Source organism: Trachurus trachurus (genome assembly GCF_905171665.1).
Source record: "Trachurus trachurus genome assembly, chromosome: 19".
In the NCBI taxonomy this organism is placed as follows: domain Eukaryota; kingdom Metazoa; phylum Chordata; class Actinopteri; order Carangiformes; family Carangidae; genus Trachurus; species Trachurus trachurus.
The window spans coordinates 1639529-1663618 of record NC_139913.1 but is presented as its reverse complement, the minus strand read 5'-3'; the positions used below and the strand labels follow the sequence as shown (position 1 = coordinate 1663618).

At 43.9% G+C, this 24090-nt stretch overlaps 2 protein-coding genes across 3 annotated transcripts in view; one reads left to right on the top strand and one right to left on the bottom strand.

Moving 5' to 3' along the window:
- The first annotated feature begins 16475 nt into the window (after positions 1–16475).
- The window catches only part of hlfb (HLF transcription factor, PAR bZIP family member b), a 353334-nt gene continuing 345719 nt past the window's right edge, over positions 16476–24090 (top strand). For both annotated transcript variants that reach the window (XM_083994439.1, XM_083994438.1), the window contains exon 1: positions 16476–16490. The gene's annotated coding sequence lies outside the window, so the exon portion shown is untranslated. The remainder of the gene's footprint in view (positions 16491–24090) is intronic.
- LOC311003121 (uncharacterized protein) overlaps positions 22495–24090 on the bottom strand; it is a 41968-nt gene continuing 40372 nt past the window's right edge. Inside the window, exon 15 of the mRNA XM_083994806.1 lies at positions 22495–23558. Coding sequence (XP_083850932.1) covers positions 23058–23558 — 501 coding nt within the window. The 3' untranslated portion in view covers positions 22495–23057. The remainder of the gene's footprint in view (positions 23559–24090) is intronic.

Genomic DNA, 24090 nt, shown 5'->3' with positions numbered 1-24090 from the left:
AGTGACCCAGGAGTTGTTTAACCACTCTGCTGGACCTCAACCCCCCCTTGGAAGCCAGAGCAGCAGAGTCCTGCAGCCGGGGCCCAGCCAGCTCCACCACCTGGCCCAGAGTGGGGACCCCTGCAGTCTGGAACAAGGAGGACAAAGAGAGGCCCAGCCCAGACAGTCCAGCACTGTCCTGTGGAGGACCGGCTCCTGCAACAACCAGTGTAGTGAGTCTGCTTGCTTCTGAATGTTCAGGAGTTTAGGGTGTGTCGTTGCTCAGGAGAGAGTCTGGCCCAGCTGCCACAGCCTTCCAACATAACCTCCCCTCCCCCGGTCCCCCTTCAAAGTTGAACAGCCAGCTGCATTGCAGGCTCTGTGCGATTTGTATGACGACGGGTGACCAAGTAGCCCATTAGTGCAAACAAAAGATTGAGCAATGATAATGCTAATTCCCTGGTTGAAGGCATGCACTGAATACCTGCAACTGCAAACATCTTCCAAAAGGCTTTTCATCACTCCCTTAGTTTTTCCTCTTTAAATGTAGATTCACAGTAAATAAATTGTGATAAAAAATTTGACAGTAGGTATTATTAGCTACAGTAATTTATTTCCAGATAAAACAGTGGCCAGCGCATCTCCAGTAGCTAGGTCTGTTATAATTTCACTTCTTAAATCAAACTGACCTCAGCCTTTTTAAATCAAAGGTCAAGACACACTTTTTTAGATTAGCATTTAACTCTGACTAGTGAAGTCCTGCTCTTAGGTGTACTTATTTTGACTGTTTTTATTTTACTGTATGCACTTTTAGAGGGCCTTTAACACCCTGCAGCACTAGTAGCACTTTCTTGTGTCTTCTTGCAGCACTGTGGCACTTTCTTGTGTTTTTATGTATTGTTTTTATGTATTATTTTATTGCTTTGATGTAAAGCACTTTGGGTACCATCTGGGTATTGTAAAGTGCTATACAAATACAATTTGATTGATTGATTGATTGATTGAAACATGTAGGTACTCTTCTATGAATTCTATGGTTCTATGAATTATGTGAATTTCCACTCATCGCCAGAGGCGGTGCTTTAAATGGCGATATGTACTGTATTCTGTGAGAGAAGCGCCATCTCCTGGTCATGTCCTGTATTTCATTGAATGGGTGGAGTTCCAGTAAAAACTAGTCACGCCCAGGAAAAGGAGGGGGTCACTCCAGCCGCTGGGACTTTGCTGGAGCTTTGCTGGGACTTTGATGGGAGTCTGATGGCAGCTGCATGGCAGCCCGCTAGGATGGGAACTTCTATGTGGCTACCACTGTAGGGCCGGCCTTTATTTGTTTGTGTAAACAATTGAATACCGGCTATTATTTGAGGAAATCCCGTGTGCTATTATGAAATAACTTCAAATCCAATCATTAATCATTGATAAGTGTGTGTCTCTCCCCCGCCTCTCCCGCCCCCCCTCTCAGAATATAGTTCCGACGTCCATGTACTGTACAGTAGTTTGCTAATTTTAAAAACACTCCAGCAGCAGTGCCCAGATCTGTACTGAGACTGTTGTTATTCTGTCACGTGACTTAAATGACTGCTGTGGGGAAAAACCACACTGTGGTCTGTAGGTGCAGACGGGTGAGTTTGGAGCTGACGAGAGGATCGCACTGACAACTGTTTAGTTAAATTTTTCTCATTGTCAAACTATACAAATGGCATTGAGATGATGTTCTGTATAAAAAATTAAGTGAAATTATATTAAAAAATCGGTTATAGCAATCAGCCGCTTTTAGTGATCACATTGACTGTGGACCCACGTGATCACTATAAGCGGTTTCCACTGTATCAAAATAGACTATATCGTATGATGTATTAGAACAGAATGATATTCTACGTAAAATCAGATGTTCAGCAGCAGTGAGCACCCCCATATAGTCAGAATGGTACAATGCAAGATATTAAATGTCTTGTTTTCAGACCTTCACTCACTTAAATACAAAAATAACATGTTACTGAACATTTCTTCCTCTGCAACAAAGGAAGGAAGACACTAAACCTGACTGTCACTGATGATGTCACTGATGGACTTACCTGAACAGGTGATCTCCACGGTGGAGGAAGAGGAAAATAATGATGATGATGAACACTCCCTCAGGGTAAATCCAGACTGAACACAGTCACTGTTGATCTCCCACACAGACCTCTTTGAGGACTCATTTCTTCTTCTTGTTGAAACAGCAGAGCCACAGTCCAGATCTCTACAGATTACAGATGATGCCTTTAGGTTCCAGTAGTAGCTGTCCACTGGTCTCCACCCTCTTCGTTTCAGCTGCAGTTCACCTGCACAGCGACTGGCTCCTCCCACCAACCTGACAGACTCTGAACACAGAGAAGAGAGTGAAGAGTAAAAGAAGTGAGTTTGATAAAACAGAAATGAAGCAAATCCAAACTTTAGCTCCACTTGTACCTGAGTAGGTGAAGATTAATTACTTTGGCTTGGTTAGGGGTTAGCATGAAGAATGATACTGGTATAAAAACATGAGAGATTACTAAACCTTGATCTGAGCAAACCCTTCGATCTTCATTAGTGGTTGCTCCTCTTCCTACTCAAGTTCACTCTATTTCAGGACCTTCAGTAACCTTTGTAACCTATCCTCAGTGAAATAGTTCTACTCTGTTACTTTTCCACCATATGAACTCATTTTTAATGTAAACAAGAGGTTCTGTGACCAGGAAGGTGAAGGACCATCAGCTGATGATCAGCGGACAGTGAAATCATGTAGTCATGCTCATTTCAGTGCTGAGACATAGGCACCACCCTCATCCATCCACCAGCACCTTCATGTGCCCTCATCCTCTCTGTTTACCTGTGGAGTTATGGCTTCCTTCAGCCCAGAGTCCTGAGGAGAAAACCAGAAAGGAAACATCAGTGAGATCTGTGAAGACAGCGACGTCACTAAGAAGCAGAAACAGTCGCACCATCATACAGGTCAGGAACAATGAAATGAATCCCCAACACATCCATCACAGCAGCATCAGCTCCCACAATCCTCTGCACTGAGCTCCATATATCTGCTCTTCATCTCCCATGATGCTCAGGGTGATGGGAGTGTTTCTGTCTGTTTCTGTTCAGTTGTTTTTATCAGTCCATCTATCCTCCGACTTCTCCAGCTGGTTTGGATGAAAACCAGCTTGTAGCCCATTGTAGACGTTACTGCACTAGTGACGAGGCATCGTTGTCAATGTCAATGTCAGCTTTATTTATATAGCACATTTAAAGGCCGAAGGCCAGCCAAAGTGCTTTACAGGATAAAAGTCAGCAATACAACGAGCAATACAAGCAAAGCAGTATGATAAACGAACAAATAAGCAATACACATGAGCACAGTAAGACAGTATAAATCCAAAATACAGTGACTTAACTCAGCCAAAGGCCAGAGTAAACAAGTGGGTCTTAAGGTGTGTTTTGAAAGTAGAGAGGCTAGTTGCAGACCGCACAGAAAGTGGCAGAGAGTTCCACAGTGTGGGAGCCGCAACTGCAAAGGTTTGATCGCCTTTGGTTTTAAGGAACGATCGGGGAATGCCCAGAACCAACTGGTCGGATGACCTCAGGGCTCTGGGGGGTCGATGTACCTTAATAAGGTTGGACAAGTATTCTGGGGCCAGTCCATTCAGAGACTTAAAAACAAATAAAAGAATCTTAAAATCAATCCTGAACTTAACAGGGAGCCAGTGAAGGGAGGAGAGCACCGGTGTTATATGCTCGCGTTTCTTAGTCCCAGTTAGGAGCCGGGCTGCTGCGTTCTGCACAAGCTGTAGACGGTTTAATTCAGATTGGCCAATGCCGACATACAGGGAGTTACAGTAGTCTAAGCGCGATGAAATAAAAGCATGCATGACCTTTTCAAGATCAGCCCTTCTTAGATAGGGCTTGACCTTAGCTAAGAGCCGAAGCTGAAAGAAGCTGGCCTTGACCACAGAGCTGACCTGCTTGTCCAATTTGAACGCCCCATCAATAATTACACCAAGGTTTCTGGCCTGGGAACCTATGTAAGGTGCTAGTGGGCCAAGGGAACTGGCAAGGACCTGGACCAGGTCAGGGTGACCAAATAGAACAATTTCTGTTTTGTTTTCATTCAATTTTAAGAAATTAAGGTCCATCCATGTTTTAATGTCTGCCATGCAATTGAACACTGCATGGAGGGATTCTTTGGAGGTGGCCTTTACTGGTAGGTATACCTGCACATCATCCGTGAAGCAATGGAAAGGGATGCCATGTTTCATAAATATCGACCCCAGTCACTAAAGGAGAATCTGGTCGTCTCAACCCAAATATAAAGTAAAACTGGATCAAATCAAACGTAAATGAGCCACGTTCCTCAGTTTACTCTCATGTCCAGTTTATTCTCCACCCTCTGTTTCCTCGTTCAAAGAGGAGCTTGACAATTTTACATGTAACATGTTATATATAATAAATAAATAAATAGTTGGCGCCACACACAATAAAAAAAACATATGGTTAAAGCACAGACACATAACAATACATAAAATGGGATTTCCCCTGCTACACCAATAACAAATGTTTTCTTTATGGAGTATGATCAGTTTGTACGTCTTAATTACGTTAAGATTAATGTTGTGAGAGTAAAGTGAAATGTTGTACCTCTGTTTTTCCTCTATGGGTCTGAACCTGTCTCATGTCTATGGATGTGTTGTGGTTGTGATTGAGATGTGTGCATAATCAGATTTATAAATGTGTAAGAAAAAATCCTTAAAAAGTGAGAACAAATCTTACATGTCAACTCTGGTTTACCAGTCCTTCATTGAATCCATACTCACCTTCAACATCTCTTTCTGGTACAAACTCTAATAATCTAAACACAGGACCAAACTCTCCTGCACAGTTAACCAAGCCAGAAAAATCACTGGAGCACTACAAACCCCCTCAAAAATTATAACAACTTTCAAAATAAAACACTGCGATTGACGAATATGAGAGGCCATTGTGTGTGCGTTTGTAGCCTATTTGTGTTTATTTAATCTAAACAGAGCGCGAGAGAGATGAACACACACACACAGATCAGCTCATTAAAGCAGAAGTAAGCGGAATATTTGTGTTAATATAAGTCTTAAATAGTTATATCTTCCGACAGCAATCACTTCTATAGAGTGTTTGGTCTGAAACACGGGTCTGTCAGTCACTCTGCTCTGCTGTAAGCCGAGGAGAAAACTTTCCTTGTATCCTACAACCTTTATCCAATGAGGAGAGAGAACGGCATAAAGGGGCGGTCCTCTCTGTGTGTGCAGCCAAGGGATGCGCGTGAATGTGGTGACGTAGGGACGAGGGCGGGGACTGGTAACTCCATCGGCTGACAGGAAGTTAGCCAAAACCACCGGATCGCTTACTTTAACACGCTGCTTTTCTTTATTCCCAATTGCATTTGATTGGTGAAACACTGTCATTTGACAGAGTATCTGTTGGAAGCAGCCAGAGAAGCGGCTTTATTAAAACAAAACAAACAGATTGTGCATTGGATCAATAAAAGTAGCGAGTATGTGTGTGTGTAAAATCGGCAAGAAAACAAAACATCGCCGATCATCCTTCCAATCACCGATAGACGATTGGATCGCCAATCGGCACAAACCTACTGCCTGGCTGTTATCCTCCCTCTGCTCTAAAGGAGGGGGCAGCCTGGCTGTTCCCTCCCTCTGCTCTAAAGGAGGGGGCTGCCTGGCTGTTATCCTCCCTCTGCTCTAAAGGAGGGGGCTGCCTGGCTGTTATCCTCCCTCTGCTCTAAAGGAGGGGGCTGCCTGGCTGTTATCCTCCCTCTGCTCTAAAGGAGGGGGCTGCCTGGCTGTTATCCTCCCTCTGCTCTAAAGGAGGGGGCTGCCTGGCTGTTATCCTCCCTCTGCTCTAAAGGAGGGGGCTGCCTGGCTGTTATCCTCCCTCTGCTCTAAAGGAGGGGGCAGCCTGGCTGTTCCCTCCCTCTGCTCTAAAGGAGGGGGCAGCCTGGCTGTTATCCTCCCTGTACTTCACTGTAGTCTGCCTGGTCTTAGATGTGAGTTCTCAACAGGCTGACTGGCCCGACCAACCGGCGTCCGGTCTGGTGGGTTGTAGATTTGTTCAGCCTGACAGCTGAGTACCATCGGCTCCACGCTGCTTCATGTAAACAGTAACGTTACCTGCCCAGACATTCAGCTCACTGTTTGATGCTCTGTGTATTAGCACCTACCCTAACCCTAACAAAGCTCAGCAATAATATCTCTGACAACTAAGTTACTGCTAAAGGCAGTTGTAAGTGATAACAGACATTTACAGATCTATCTACGTATTTATAGATCTGTTTACACTGTCACAGATTACACATTTAGAGATTTATGTACATTAACAGATCTGTGTATGAATTCACAGATCTTTGCACGTATTTGCAGATTTGTCTTCACTTGCAAATCTGAATATAGATATAGCCTATGGATTTTTTTTTCCACAAAAATGATTACGCTTATACGGATTAAGATACACATTTGCAAATAATTAAGTAACAATAATTCCTCCATCCATGTCCCTCAGTCCTACCTGAGCTCCACAGCAGCAGCAGCAGCAGCAGGTGATCCATGTCCATGTAGACGTCTCTCTTCGTCTCTGTCTCCTCTCTCACTGCTCAGGTTTAACCTCCTTATTATCTATATGTGGTCTGTACACCTTATTTAACATAGCACGACTTGTTATTTCCTGTATGATGGTATCATAGAAACACATCTGCTGCCTTCTCACGTATATATTTTTTTCTGCTGCATGTTGTCACAGCCCAGGCTCAGTAAGTAAGTAAGTAAATCAACCCAAATTTATTTACAACTAAGATTAAACAACATAGTAAAGCAAGGTCAGCAATTTAGTTGAGCCAGTACATGGGGGGGCAGAATAAAACACAAATATTTTTTTAAGAAAGTAAAAGTGAATAAAATGTGAACTCCGGGGGCCCGACCCGAGTCATTTGTTCACCCAAACCAGCGTGCCCGCACACACACACACACACACACACAGGGCTGTGAAGCTGCTTTAACAGGAGGTGGGGGTACATGTCCCCGGACCGGTCCCTCGCTTTACCGTGTCCCCGGACCGGTCCCTCACTTTACCGTGTCCCCAGGCCGGTCCCTCGCTTTATCGTGTCCCCAGACCGGTCCCTCGCTTTACCGTGTCCCCAGACCGGTCCCTCACTTTACCGTGTCCCCAGACCGGTTCCTCTCTCTCCTAGCCCCTTACCCTAACCTTAACCATTACTCTTAACCTAATATAAACCTGATTATAATCTAACGTCTTAACCCTCAAACAGCCCTTGGAATAAGTGAGGATCAGCCAAAATGTCCTCACTTGCTAAAAATGACCTCACTTTGTTGGTTAAAAACTCTTTACGGTCCTCACAACGTAGTAAGTACAAGAACGCACACACACACACACGGGGCTGTGAAGCTGCTTTAACAGGAGGTGGGGGTACATGTCCCCAGACCGGACCCTCGCTCTATCGTGTCCCCGGACCGGTCCCTCGCTTTATCGTGTCCCCAGACCGGTCCCTCGCTTTATCGTGTCCCCGGACCGGTCCCTCGCTTTATAGTGTCCCCAGACCGGTCCCTCGCTCTATCGTGTCCCCGGACCGGTCCCTCGCTTTATCGTGTCCCCGGACCGGTCCCTCGCTCTATCGTGTCCCCGGACCGGTCCCTCGCTCTATCGTGTCCCCGGACCGGTCCCTCGCTTTATCGAGTCCCCGGACCGGTCTCTCGCTCTATCGTGTCCCCAGACCGGTTCCTCTCTCTCCTAGCCCCTTACCCTAACCTTAACCATTACTCTTAACCTAATATAAACCTGATTATAATCTAACGTCTTAACCCTCAAACAGCCCTTGAAATAAGTGAGGATCAGCCAAAATGTCCTCACTTGCTAAAAATGACCTCACTCTGTTGGTTAAAAACTCTTTACGGTCCTCACAACATAGTGAGTACAAGAACACACACACACACACACACACACACGGGGCTGTGAAGCTGCTTTAACAGGAGGTGGGGGTACATGTCCCCAGACCGGTCCCTCGCTTTATCGTGTCCCCGGACCAGTCCCTCGCTTTACCAGACAACAGTAATATAAAACACATACATACTCTACCCCCCCCCCCCCTTTAGCTGCTGCCTGTTGCTGAGTGACTGATCAGATCCCTGTGGTTTCTGTGAACGTGACGACCTGATGAACCCAAAGAACTTTCCACGAAATGTTTTTGACTTTTTATCAGATCCACTCGATGTCGCAACGGTGCAGCTCCTGAAACGATACCATCAGTGTCACACACACACACACACACACACACACACACACACACACACACACACACACACACACACACACACACACACACACACACACACACAGGGCTGTGAAGCTGCTTTAACGGGAGGTGTAAATGTAGTCCAGTCAGAATAAAACCAGGAAACATTATTGACTGAAGGTAAAGCTGCCTGAATGACCACAGAAGTCACCTGGAGGAGCCCCTGCTACTGGGCCTGGGAGACCCCTTCCACAGAGCAGGACACAGGTGCTGTCCAGTGGACGAGCTCCTCACGTCCCCTCAGTCTGAGGAACCAAACATGACGTCCTCACCCACTGCAGTGACTCATGACAGGAGCTTTGCATCATACGTGTAGAAACCAACACTGATCAACACAGTTGGACCAACGAGACCAACATGAGAGCAGCACAGTCACACACACTTTGGGCTACATGCTAACATGCTAACATGAGCCATGTGTAACTCTGTGTGCAGGGTTTTATAATCAGTAGCGTGCGGTGGCCTTTCAGTCAGGGCCAGCAGTAACACCCTCAACCCCCCCCCCTCCCCCCCAAAAAATAAAAAAATTAAATGTAAAAAATGCAAGGCCACTATTGTGCAACACTACTTAATCAACACCAACGACCGCTGAACAACCACAACGCATCAAGACACCACTGTGCAGCATCGCCATCTGATCATCTTCCCTTAGATCACTCACCACTTTACGCACCATATGACACAAAACATGAAAAACAGCACCTACTGCCCAACTTCTTAATCACTTCAAAAATAAAATCAATTTCTGTAACAGACCCATGCCAAAGAGCGTGAACACAAAAATTAAAAATTAACAATCTCTTAATGGTTGAGACACACCCACAGAGAGAGAGAGAGAGAGAGAGAGAGAGAGAGAGAGAGAGAGAGAGAGTTTTTGACCCAGAAGCAACACCAAAAGCATACAGTAGCCTATTAGCCCAACAGTATGCAGCGCCAATCTGAGAAAGTTAAAAAAAAAAAAAACTAGCACTCACCCATCACCACGGCTTGTACTGAAGAGTGGACATGTCCATCAGAACAGCTTGTTGTGCTCCGAGCTAGCTGTCAACCAGTCGTACCATAGTTTCCCACCTTATGCCACACAAAGCTTGTTGGTTTGTAGTTAGCATCCATTTTAGGCGTCTGTCTTGCAAAAAATCAATTTTTTTCTGCAAAGGTCCGCAGTCGTATCACAAAATCTTGCTGTTAAATCACCCGCCATCAGCTTTCCAGAATAACAGACTACGTGCGTCATCACGCAGCTGCCCATGGGCCAATCAGTCAGGCTAACTTCAATGACAACACCAAGGCCAGCACTAGAAACTCTGCTGGCCCTAGGGCGTTCTGTCAATAACACATCAAAATCTGATTGGCTGATGATACTGTCACTCAACGTTTTAACCCAATAGCAGCGTCCAGCTTCGACCAAAGGCTAGCAATGCAACTACTGCTGGCCCCAGCCGAGGAACGGAGCTGTGATGCGTTTATAGGACATAGGAAATTTGAGTTCCACAAAACCAATCGTTTTCTGGATAAAGTTGCATACTGAACAAGTAATTGACTCCAGACACATTTCAGAATCACTTTTCAATTATAAAAAATAATAATTATTTCATTTTTGACAGGGCTAGCAGTGCTGGCCCTGCTACCCCTGACCGCACACCACTGTTTATAATCCAGGTTCACTGTAGCCCGTGGCAACATGTCACTCACTTAAATCCCTCTAAGCATCATGGGAACTGTAGTTCCAAAGCTCAGAGCATGGTCGACCCAGACAGAAGAAAAAGAACGACGACATCCATTAATATTCACTTGTTTATTACTTGTGATGTGTTATCAACATGTGTCTAGGTGTGTGTGTGTGTGTTTAGTATCATGCATGGGGGTGGGACATTCTCCTCGGTTGCCATGGTGACGGTGTAATCTGTACTCTGAATCAGCCTCTCATCAGTTAGCGCGCCCACAAAAGACGTCAAACTCAGACGTGTCCTGGTCGTGTTCAGAGCTGGTGGTGAAACTTTGGGCTTTAGTTACTCTTTAACAACATTTATAAATATTAGATTCATCATTGAAACTTTATCTCGGTGTTTTGGCAGCGCTGCACTGACAGTCACATGACCAGAGGAGGGTGATCACGTGACACATGAGGTCACAGTGTTATTCTCTCCACCACCTCCTCGTCCTTTATTCTCTTTTCATCTAATTAATTTTTTTTTATTGCACAGTTTTTGTTTCTGTGTCTGCAGATCAACTACAAATCCAATAGAAACTGGAAAACCTCTTTTCTCTTCCTTCAGCGTCCAATATTAAGCAACTTCATAATACAATAATAGTCAAACCCACTAACAGGAAGCTGTCTGCACCACTTTTAAAGTCCAGAAGAACAACAACTAAAGGCCCCAGACCGGTCCCTCGCTTTATCAGACAACAGTAATATAAAACACATACATACTCTACCCCCCCCCCCCCCCCCCCCTTTAGCTGCTGCCTGTTGCTGAGTGACTGATCAGATCCCTGTGGTTTCTGTCACTCTGACGACCTGATGACATCTGCTGCCCGAAGAACTTTCCACGAAATGTTTTTAACTTTTTATCAGATGCACTTGATGACGCAATATTATGGCCCCTTAAACGATACCATCAGTGTCTCACACACACACACACACACACACACACACACACACACACACACAGGGCTGTGAAGCTGCTTTAACAAGACGTGGGGGTACATGTAGTCCTGTCAGAATAAAAACGAATGGAAACATTATTGACTGAAGGTAAAGCTGCCTGAATGACCACAGAAGTCACCTGGAGGAGCCCCTGCTGCTGGGCCTGGGAGACCCCTTCCACAGAGCAGGACACAGGTGCTCTCCAGTGGACGAGCTCCTCACGTCCCCTCAGTCTGAGGAACCAAACATGACGTCCTCACCCACTGCAGTGACTCATGACAGGAGCTTTGCATCATACGTGTAGAAACCAACACGGATCAACACAGTTGGACCAATGAGAGCAACATGAGAGCAACACAGTCACACACACTTTGGGCTACATGCTAACATGTTAACATGAGCCATGTGTAACTCTGTGTGCAGGGTTTTAAATCCAGGTTCACTGTAGCCCGTGGCAACATGTCACTCACTTAAATCTCTCTAAGCATCATGGGAACTGTAGTTCCAAAGCTCAGAGCATGGTCGACCCAGAGAGAAGAAAAAGGACGACAACATCCATTAATATTCACTCGTTTATTACTTGTGATGTGTTATCAACATGTGTCTAGGTGTGTGTGTGTGTGTTTAGTATCATGCATGGGGGCGGGACATTCTCCTCGGTTGCCATGGTGACGGTGTAATCTGTACTCTCAATCAGCCTCTCATCAGTTAGCGCGCCCACAAAAGACGTCAAACTCAGACGTGTCCTGGTCGTGTTCAGAGCTGGTGGTGAAACTTTGGGCTTTAGTTACTCTTTAACAACATTTATAAATATTAGATTCATCATGGAAACTTTATCTCAGTGTTTTGGCAGCGCTGCACAGAGGAGGCCAGGCGAGCAGCTAATCACCTCCAGCTGCATCCGAGGCCTCTCATTGGTCACCGAGACGACAAACGAGCCCAACGAGCTAATTAATTAGTAAACCTGCAGGCTGTGAACCAATCAGCTGCAGCAGCCGCTCAACTACCTGGTGTAAAACAGCATCGTCTCTGTCGAGTCAGAGCCACCCCCTCACCTCCCCGGAGGCCTGAATTATGGGATGTTGGAGGTTTAACAAGAAACAATGGAGCAACCGTACCACCACCACCACCACTACTCCCCCTCCACTCCCCCCACCTCCTCACTTCATTACCTGCCTACTCTTCCTGACTCGATCTCCTGCAGCACCTCGCGCTCCTGCAGCATCTAATTTATGGACACCAGCATCTCTCTCTCTCTCCCTCTTCCTCTCCCTCGCTCCGATAAAACATGGCCGTCGGCTTTCCTTCATGTTCCAGGTGAAATAAATTGACTCGGGCCGTCGTCTTCTGCTCTATTTCCTGCTCGGCTCTCGGAGCGACGTCGACGCCTCCGAGGCTCTGGGGTTCATCTTCTTATCTGCAGGTGCAGGAAGAACAAAGCTCCTTCACCTCCAAGAGTCGAGGTCCAACGCCGCTGCTGATTGGACGGAGGGGCGGCGTGCCGTGCGGCTTTAAGTCAGAGGTCAGAGGTCAACTGTTGTTAACAGCTAACAACCTCCTCCTGAGGCTGCAATGAAAACTGCTCATACACACACACACAGAGGAGAGTGTGTAACATCTACAGGTCTTGTCTGATCAGTAAATTTACATTTAACCTTTTATTTTGATTTTTAGCGACTCAGCAGAACAAAAACACATAATGTACAAACATGTAAACGACAAAAAAAACACTTGAAAAGACATAAATTGAAAGATTGTGCATGGTGTTGTGTACATGTAGGAATGAAATCATATAAAAAAAAATAATTAATGACAGATATATTCAACAATGATAATCATTAACATTTACATCCCATCAATATTAAAAACAGGGATAATAATGATAAAAAATCTCATGACAAAAAATGAAATATGAATATATAATAAAATGTGACAGAAAACAGTGGGAAAAACTGTGATAACAGCGTGGTGGTGGTGGTTGACATAATAGTATTAATTAGCCTATTGATAGCTATATAGAGTCCAAGTTGCATTTATTTAATTAGCGCTAATCATATTAACAACTTATTATGAGTGTGAAACAGGAGTTAATGTTAAAGTCCTTGTGTGTTATCGACTGTTGCTGTTCATTTAAATATTAAAAAGACAAATAAATCTGATTGACAAAAGCTGTGTCACTGTGATAGCTACCTGGTTTTACATAGTAAATAACCTGGAGGATAAATCTGTGTCAGAAAACTTCATGACCACTAAATCTTTTTTTTGTTGTATTCATTTGATAATAAAAGAGATATTTATAAAAGACTGTCACCCTTAAACATGTGGCCTGGAGGAGTCAGGAATCGAACCGCCGACCCTTCTGCTCAGAGGGGATCGTGCCTTCGCTGTGGCAGCTCCAAAACTTTGGAACAATCTGCCTCAGCACATCAGACAGGCCTCCACTCTGTCTGTTTTTAAATCCCGCCTGAAGACCCACCTCTTCTCCCTGGCTTTCAACACCCAGTAGGAATTTGACTTCATTTATTTTATTTTAATGATTTATTTATTTGATTTTACTGTGTTCTATCTTGTATCTCTTTTATCTCACTGATTTTAATTTTGTTTTATCGTATTTTATTTTATCTTATTGTGTCCATTCTTTTATTGTGCTTCTGTTGTGTTACTTATTGTATTTTTATCTTTATCTTGTGCAGCACTTTGGAAACCTTGTGTTTGTTTAAATCGTGCTATATAAATAAAATTGGATTGGATTGGATTGGATTGGTTCTGATTAGTGGACGTATACTGTATTGATGTCATAAAGTCTGTGACTCCGCCCACCCCCAACTCTCAGCTCATCCAAATATGGTCAAAGAGGACGGGACCGACTCCCTCTAGTGGTGAGGAGAGGAACTGCAGCTTCAGCCTGAACGTTGGCTTTGTTCCCGATCAGTAGAGTTTGACTGAGGCGTTGGAGAGTGTGTGTATGTGTGTGTGTGTGTGTGTGGGCTCTGGGGGCTCACCTGGACGTTTGGATGACCTGCATGTTTAAATATAGACAGAAGAGAGAGAGACAAGAGGGATGGAAGTGGGGGGAGATAGAGAGAGAGCATGATGAATGACCGCAGTCAGAGTCGGCAAGAAATGAAAAGAAAGTTTAGTGATCGCCAGGAACTGATGAACTCTCATCAATCTTATCCACACACACAGACACACACACACACTCTGGCTGTGGCTCTTTACCTGCCTGATGAGACAGAGTAATGACGGATACACCCTCAAATAAAGATGGGTGACTGTGAGCTCTCTCACACACACAGACACACACACACACACACAGTAGCGTTGCTGTACTTGTGAGCACCGACATTAAACTTCCTGTACTTGTCAAACTAAACGCTCTGGGGCCTCATTTATCATTGTGGATACACCTTTTTTTACGCCATTTTCCCCTCGTTTTGTGCGTACGCACTTTTCTCCGCCAAATTTGGGATCTATCAAGCCAAAACCTGACGGGGAAAAGTGCGGACATTTACACCCATTTTGACCCTGGCGTACGCCTTTTTTGAGGAAGAGGAGGAATTGGCGACACCGTTGCTGAGTCAGAGAACTGCAGTGTGAGAGGGAGAGAGGAGCGGAGTACATTTAGAAGAGCACAGAGGATTTTTTAAAGTAGCCTAATTGTGGTAGTGGTGGACCGGTGCTGGCAATCCAACCCGCTAGGCTTTATGTTAATTGATAAACAGAGCGCATTGTGGATTTTGCTTTTTTGATTAGGCTATGTGTGACGTCCGACAAGGATCAAACCATCCAAGTTTAAAAACACACCGGCAGCAGCGCCCGTGATCTGCAGCTACTGAGACTGTTATTATTCTGTCACCTGAGTTAACGAGGTGCACGTGTGTTTGGAGCTGACGAGAGGAGAGAATAAAGAGTGAGACAACGCGGCTCTGAGGAGGAACTGTGAAGGACTCAGCTGTAATGGAAAATGACCTAAACCGAGTCCAGTAGAGCTGTAACTGTGTAGTGGGAAGGCCTGCAAAGTAATGGTAACTATCGTCCTGCTTCCTACATTGTTTTAACATCTAGGTAAAAAAAAAAAAAAAAAAAGATTTTCTGGGATAAACGGGCAGATTATATAAGATTCTTCTTCTTTCTGCTCCCTTTTGTTGAGATTTGGGAGGTTTTTGTTTTTATTGTAGCTTATTAAAATGCAAGATCATTTTTCTGACTGATTTATTGCCCGTGTATCTGCTTTCGGAGAAGCGGAGAAGTTCCGCTTCTTTCCCCCGTCCTCCGCCGGTTGTCTCCGTTGTCACTTTGTTGTCACAAAAGTTGCTGCGCCACAGAGAGCACATGGCTAATTAAATATGCACGTGCTGACCATATAGAGTTGTATATAGGCGTTCCGGGGGCGGAGTAAGAGGTGTGTTCACGTGTACACCATTCTTGAGTCCTGTGTGATTTATTGCGGAGAGTTGTGCGTACGCATAGTTTGATTGATCTGAAAAAGGTGTAAATATTTAGGGTGTACGCCATTTTCGTCTTTTCGCCGTACGCAAATATTTAGTAGCAGTTTTACACCCTCTTTGATAAATGAGGCCCCTGATCTGATTGGAGGATGTGACCGTTGTGAACGACAAACAAAAACCAAACAGATGTTGGAGCAACAGTCTGCTTCAGTTTGTTGAACACTTATTTTATTATTAGCTTTAGAAAATACACTATTATCATAATAAAAAAAAATATATAACAATCTGACAAATCAAGAATCAAGAAGTTATTTAGCAGGAGAAATCTGTCAAACCAAATTATGCAAGTTGTTGTTGGATGGATGGTGGGTCCAGGTGGTGAGGGGGCTGGGCTTAGTTGTGACATCACAAAGTGACAGGAAGTCCTGACGGCTGGTTTTAAGGCTCAGTTTCTGAATACAGGCTGTGTGCATTTCTCTGTGGACTGAGGCTTTGATACTTTCACAGTATTAATATAGAACCTAGAGCTGCTTTATAATCACACTACACATGGACATCTACCTTTATACTGTATGGAGCTTTAACACAAACATCTACCTTTATACTGTATGGAGCTTTAATACAAACATCTACCTTTATACTGTATGGAGCTTTAACACAAACATCTACCTTTATACTGTATGGAGCTTTAACACAAACATCTACCTTTATACTGTATGGAGCTTTAACACAAACATCTACCTTTATACTGTATGGAGCTTTAACACAAACATCTACCTTTATACTGTATGGAGCTTTAACACAAACAACGACAAAAAAATGGAGTTGTATTTGTTTGTAATAAGCATCATTAACTGAGTACGACCCCATCAACCCTATTCATTAAAAACACATTTACTCTCACAGGCAGGAACATACAGACCTGATGATGATGTCGTTGTCATAATAAAAGATCATTTTAATAGAAAACTGTTCGTTTGGGCTAAAAATGGCTGACGAGGCTCAGGACACAGTCTAAGCTGGGGGTTTTTTCCAATGCGGAGAAGAGGAGGAGGTTCGTCTTCCTGCCTCATCATGGCCTTATCTCTCAGGAGCAGCATCATCCTCCTCATCCTCCTCATCATCATCACAGTCTTTCCTTCCCTAATTCTCCTGCTGCATGAAAACGTCCAGCAGCCGATAGGAGGTGAGAGAAATGAAGGGATCATTGACACAGAGGAGGAGGAAGAGGAGGAGAGAGAGGTGAGGGAGGAAGATGAACAGGTGTCAGCAGCATAACAACACACTCATACATCTCACACATCTTGTACAGGAGCCACTGGAGGTCAAAGGTCATCTGACACACAACTACAGACTCAGTCAGGATGAAGGCAATCATAATATAATGTCTTTTATGTATTTTTCTGCTATTTAAATTGTCTTTATTTCCTGCTGTGATGTATATTGATCAATGTAGTTATAAAATATAGATCCTATATTGAATAATATTATGTTGAGTGAGTGAAGAATAGCACCATCTATTGATCAGAGACAGGAACTGCAACAACAGAAGAATAATCCCAGCAGTCGGTTGGGACGCAGCTCTGATCAGAAGACACAGAGGAGAAGAACTATACGGGATATTTAGCTTATGTTTCATCTTTACCTTCATTAAACTGCTTCAGACTAACTGTGATGTCAGATAAATGACTTGTAGCTTGTTACAGGGAGAGTGGAGGCCAAACCTGCGATCAGAGCCTCAAACGCACCCTTTAAACCGTAACCTCTTGTTTAAGACTACACCAATACACACATCATAACATGTTTATGATAATCCATCGATCTGCCGATTGTGTATAAAAGGCTTCGTTGAAAACAAATGCACATGACCGGGTGGAGGCTTAGCAAAACAGCGGAGAAATGAGCCCCAATAGTAAACGGGAAGTTGAAATTTTCTTAAATTAGTTATTAAATAAATATTATTTTTATGGAAAAGCAATACTTGTATTCTGCACCCCTCTAAACGCCACATGAATGTATTATTAATTAAAAAATATAGCTTTTAATAAGAATTCTCCTTATTCCACCTTTATTCATTTCTATCCTCCATCGTGTGTGTATGAAAATTAATTAATTTATTATTATTTGCCTTTATTTAACCAGATCGGTCCCGTTGAGACACAATGACCTCTTTTTGAATGAAGATTATCACCTGTTATAATTGTTATATAATGATATAATTAAATGTTATTATAGTCTAATAGTTTTTATTCACTGTTTAAACCCAGTCGTTTCTACTTCCTGTAAAAATGTTTCACATTAAAAGTCCCTCATGAACTGCAGGTAGGTGACGATGAGTTTCTTCTTCATCGTGTTATTTAAACTCGGTTCATCTCATTAACCAATCAATTCACTGGGTTACCTTGACAACCAGGTTAAAAGAAAGACAACATCAATGAACTCGACTCGTGTGTTTATTATCTTTATTTCAGCGTTCGGCTTCTCAGCAGCATCAGAGACGTCACAGCCAATGACAGAAGAAGACCATGAACATTAACCAATGAGCAACCAACCAGAGGGGGGCGGGGCGGGGCTGTATCGGCCAATCATAACGGAGGACAATGAAACCTTCTGCACCAGCGTCCACAGGTGAGGAGGAAACATTCAGCAGGTTAGGTTGTTGGTGTTTTTTTTTTTTTAATTTAATTCTTGTATCAGCCAATGAGAGAAGAGCTGAGTCGACGCTGCATTCACTTCCTGTGGGAATTCAGGACGCTGCTGTGATCGTTTGTGTTTGCAGGATCATGAAAAGATGTGACACGACAAATATTTATTTGTTTTGGAAAGTGAAATTATTGGATGTTGAATGAATCAAAGACATGATGTCGGTTGTTTCCGTTGGACTTGAACGCAGCGCGAGTCCAGAAACTAAACTAAACAAAACAAAACAAAACAAAGAATAAAAGTTGCAGCAGTCGAGACGTTTTTTTGTCTCTGAACGAAGCCCCACATCATTTCATTTAAAGTGCATTTTCAGACTGAGACGCTTTACAAGCTCACGATTCATTGTTAATAACAATAATAACAGTAATAATAATAATAATAATAATTACAGTGGATCAGACTTTGTACAGTTTGTCACATAAATAAGAGTTAGCGCGGCGGCGGTGTCGAGGTAACACACTGAGTTCTGCAGAGTTTATTGCACAAAAATCAAAATTCTGCAAAACCAGCAGGTGGAAACAGGAAACGGCAGGAAGTCTGTCAAAATAAAACACATGTACTTCAAGTTTTTCAAAATAAGAGCATTTCCCCTCAGAGAGAGTGAGTGAGTGAGTACAGGACGCAGCAGAGAGGATATATTGCAGATACTGTACAGACATGAGGAGTGAGTATTGATTGATTATTGATTATCTACTGAGCTGATATTTAACGTCTTGTTTAAATACGTGTAAATACAGAGACTGAAACTTTATCGACAGCAGCTTCTGTTTCCAGACACAACACACCTCCATGTTTACCTGTCACGACATGAATTCTGGGTAATGTACATTTCCACAGACCTGAAGCAGCCACTTCACCAGCCGGTACAAAACTAAACAAGAACTCTCTGGCTACACATTAATTAACATTTAGATTTTATTACTTCCTTTTTTTCCTTTTTCGGAGCTTCAAAGCCTCATCGCTCCTCTTTCCGTTCTACTTTGACGTCTTTTTGACAGTTTGATTGTCGCTGTAAATACAAATTCAACACTTCCTGCACTGGTATTTCACATTAAAAGTCCTCTGGCAGATCAAAAACTTGACCTCTGATTGTCTAGAAGACTCTTATTGTGAAACACCAGCGCAGGAAGAGTTGACTTTGTGTTGAGTCAATTAACAAGTGATGATTAAAAAGACAAAAAAAACTGTGGAAATGAACATTTTGACTAATTCACCGAGTGACCGACTCCATCAAGTGTTGAACTTTGTTCCAGGCTTCACTCGTTCGATCTAAATAATTTACAATATTTGATCAAGTTAAACCTCGTCACGGAGAAAAACCACTGTCAAGTACAAATAAAATCTATACATTTCAAAATAAGACACGAAAAAAATGAGGCGTGAACATTAACGACCTCGTCCACTGTGTCGCAGGTGAAGATGAGATCGTATCCAGTTGCTCTGCAGATGTGCATCATCATCATCATCATCATCATCAGAGCAGCAGCTGTAAGGAGCTTCTTGAAGCTGTGAAGTTTAAATATTTAATAAAATAATAAACATTTAAGAATAATTTGTGTCTGAGTCTTTGATTCTAAACTGAATCTCACCAAATCCAGGTGTTTCCAGCTGTTTCATCAGCGGAGGGTTTTAATTGGCTGCGGCAGATTAACTCCCGTTTTCTTTACTAATGAATCATCGTTAAGATAAAACGACCTTCACCCGGTGAATCCACCGTTAATCCGATCTGATGATGACACACACTCGGCTAATTAACGTGACACTAACGAGCCGCTGACGATGAACTACAGGTTTAATCTGAGAGTTTGAACCTGGACGAGTGAAATGAAAGAGAAAACTGGAGGAGAGGAGGATTCTGGGAAATGGAGTTCATCTACTGTTGTTTGTTGTTGTGTCGTGTGTGAGTTTACAGACATGACGTGTGTGTGTGTGTGTGTGTGTGTGTGTGTGTGTGTGTGTGTGTGTGTGTGTGTGTGTGTGTGTGTGTGTGTGTGTGTGTGTGTGTGGCGTTCAGGCGACGGTGAGATTGTCTGTAGATTCCTCCTCCCGTGTGAAATGTGAAACTACCACTAACTTTAGTTTTTAGTTTGTTTTTCATTTTGTTTCGTTTTTTTTTGCATATTTTCAGCTCAGCGTCGTCTCTGCTCGAGGGCACGTGGGCGGGACGCAGCGTCAGTGTGTGGGGATCGAACCCGCGACTGTGTTGCATATTCTTTTGCATATACAAGTTAATTATATCAAAGCAAGCAGCAGCAGCAGCAGCAGCAGCAGCAGCAGCAGCAGCAGCGGTGGTGGTGGTGGTGGCTGGGTGGGTGGGCGTGTCTGCTGCTCCAATCAGAGCACAGAAAACATCCGAGCTCCGACCAATCACGGCCCTCGGACCTCCACAGTCTCGTCTGTGATGAATCGGTGAAATGTCCAACACTCGTCAAGCCAAACATAAATAAATAAATATCTCAAGGAGGTGTTCACCAACTTCTACAAGCCGGCGTTCAGCCAGAGTTTGTAAAAACCTCTCAACTCCAACATGTTTCCTCCTCCTCCTTTTCCTCCTCCTCTTCCTCCTCCTCCTCCTCCTCCTCCTTTTCCTCCTTTGAACAGGTTTTATAAAAGTAAATATAGAGGAACAAAGTGATGATCAGACCTGGAGGCTTCAGGAGGTTTTTCTGATGAACAGCAGCAGAAGGAACAGTGAAGAACGTTTGAATCCCGCAGAAAGAAACTCGACGATGAACACACTGTAAAAATTCAAAATCTTACCAAGAATATTTGTCTTATTTCTAGTCAAAATAAATCTAATTCTACTTAAAATAAGACTCATCACATTAAAAGTAGCTTGTTTTTAGACACTTTTTACTGTTTTCAAGCAAATCTTTCTTTCTTATTACAAGCACAAAAAACTTATTTCAATTGAAAATTAGTTTGAAACAAGTGAAAATGATCTAAAAACAAGTACATTTTTAGGTGATGAGTCTTATTTTAAGTGGCAAAAGATTAGTTTTGACTAGAAATGAGACATTTTGACAAGAAATAAGACAAATATTCTTGGAAATATGTAGAGTTTTTGCAGTGCAGGTGAAGTCATCCAGTGTTTGGGTCGGAGGTGTGGACATGTGGACCAGTGGACGAGGTTCCTAACACACAGCGAGCGAATCAATCAATCAACCAACCAATCAACAGCCAGCTCTGCACTGGTGTTTTAGACTGAAACTCAATTCATCCATTAAATAATCAATAAATAAATAAACTTAATACACATGAACAGATTAAATTATGAGGAGAGTGAGAGTGTTTATGAGAACAGGAAGTTTCTAACCACTGAATACGGGTGAAGTGGGAAACTTCATGTCGCTGCATGTAGAGCACTGGAAAAGAGAGTAAGGGTTTTGCGCCCCTAGTGGCAGGATATGGGTATTGCAAAAGCACCCAGAAAACACATTCATAATGGGTTGGGTTGATCTATAAATGTCCTTAAAGCAGAACTATGCAACTCGGCCGGAAATAGCTCGCTCCTTCGTTGGTTTCTGTTTTTTTCCCTCTCCGGGGCTCCCCCACAGTTCTGGGAGGCACATGTCACTGTCGTAAAAAAAAAAACTCGCCGCTGCCACCACCCCCTACACGTGCTTGTGTTTACTGCTGAAGGTAGAGAGCGGTGTTTGCTAAGCAGGGGGCTAATGCTAACACGGAGCTAACGCTAACACGGAGCTAATGCTAACACGGAGCTAACGCTAATACGGCGCTAACGCTAACGGCCACACACAGACAAAGACACAAAGACACAGACATACACACACATTAATAAAGGTTCCAAAACGCGAAGGCGTGTGTGTGTGTGTGTCATGATGTATTACATTATCTTATAAAAGATCCATGGTGTGTGTGTGTGTCTGTTAGCATTAGCTCCGTGTTAGCCACAAGCCGAACTTCATCAGTACAAACATGTTTCCATGGTTTCCTCCGACTTTCCGAACTCAAACCAATCACGATTCATGACATGTATGACGTCATCTGCGTTCTTATCTCGTACTGCCGTAAGGCAGTTTCTCGTGATAGTTCTATCCATTGACGAGATTTGTGACACCGAGACGGAGGACTGATCTTGCAAGTGCGGTTTTCAGCCAGTGGGGGGGGTGAGCGCACTGGCCTAGACCCCATTCACCTCATAACAGGTCACTCTACCATCACAGTGACTCTGAGCCACAATAATTACAGCCCAAATCCTGCATAGTTCTGCTTTAAATTATTGAAAACACCACACTTGCTCATTCACCAACAATGCAGAGATGTCAGTTTTTGGGCGCTTTTGCAAAACCCATATTCCTCCACCAGGAGGCGCTTCCATTGGACCAATACTGTCCTTATTGTCTCCTAATGACCCTGAGCTTTCTGTCTTTCATCATCACTAGAGCTCTGTAAAAGAGAGTAAGGACAGCATTGGTCCAATGGCAGCGCCTCCTGGTGGAGGAATATGGGTTTTGCAAAAGCGCCCAAAAACTGACATCTCTGCATTGTTGGTGAATGAGCAGTGTGGTGTTTTCAATAATTTAAGGACATTTATAGATCACCCACGTTAATAGCATCATTGAGGATCCTTTACAGATAAACATTTACACATTGGAGAGTAAAAAAAAACAACAAAAAAATTTGATATGACCAAGACACCTAAAAACAAAAACACGGCCGTTTTCATCAATTTACCAGCCAGTGGGCAACACACATACATTGGAGTGAATGGGTTTTCTGGGCGCTTTTGCAACACCCATATCCTGCCACTAGGGGGCAAAACCCTTAAACCCTTAAACCCTTACCACGGGAGTCAATGGTGGTGTCATTACTCTCTTTTCCAGTGCTCTAGCTGCATGTTAGGAAGCTTTGTTAAAGGCGACGCCCACTTCTTTCCGAGGCCGACGCCCCCTTGTCAGTGGCTCTTTGGTTTGGGCAGACGGTAGGAGTAGAAGGAGTAAGAGGAGTAAGAGGCCGGCGCCTTCAGCTTCCCCCTGGAGGAGGAGGCGCTGCTCTCCGGGTAGAGGGGCATCGACAGCGGCCGGGGCTTCCTGGTCTTCGGGGGCGGGGCAACAGCAGCAGCAGCGGCGGCGGCGGTGGGGGCGGGGTCTGGTGGTTTGGGCGACAGAGACTGGAAGAGGTGGAGCTTGGAGGGCTGAGGCGGCCTCAGGCATCGACCTCCTCCTCCTCCTCCTCCTCTCTTCTCCTTCGTCTCTCTCTTGTTCTCCTCCCTCCTCGGTCTTTTCCCATCATCCCCTCTGTCCTCGGGGGCGGGGTCAGCGGTGTTGGCGTCGGCGGGGATCTTGGCTGGAGGCGGAGCTTGGTTTAGCGGTGTTGGCGGCAGCGGCGGCGGCAGAAGGACCGGGTCCATCAGTGGCTTCTGGTCTTTCTGGCTGGAGGAGTGAAGTACCTGTGACTGTGAGAGAGAGGATTATTCATTTAATTAGTAAATTAACTCATTAATGTGTCAATTAAAGGGACAGTTCAACATTTTGGCAAATTGGCCCATTGCCATAATCCCTATAGTCGTAGCAGTAGGTTTGTTACCTTTAGTTGTCGGTGCAAGCTGTTTTTAGAACGGCGGAGCAGAGCCGTGAGCTGCTCAGAGCTACGCTACGGAGGCTCATTATGGGATTTCTTTGGTTTCCCTCATCAAACTCATCAAATACACAATCCAACAACTCCACAACGCTCTGGTGGACAAGTTGTGAGCTGCACATTCACCACACTATGAGATAATAACACAACGTTACCACAGAGTTGTTTTAGAGGGAAATACATGCAAAACCACTGATGCACGTTGCCTTCAGGGACAGTTTTTCATCAAGCAGTCCCTGTATTTACCTCTAAAACAACTCTGTGTGGTAACGTTGTGTTATTATCTCATAGCGTGGTGAATGTGCAGCTCACAACTTGTCCACCAGAGCGTTGTGGAGTTGTTGGATTGT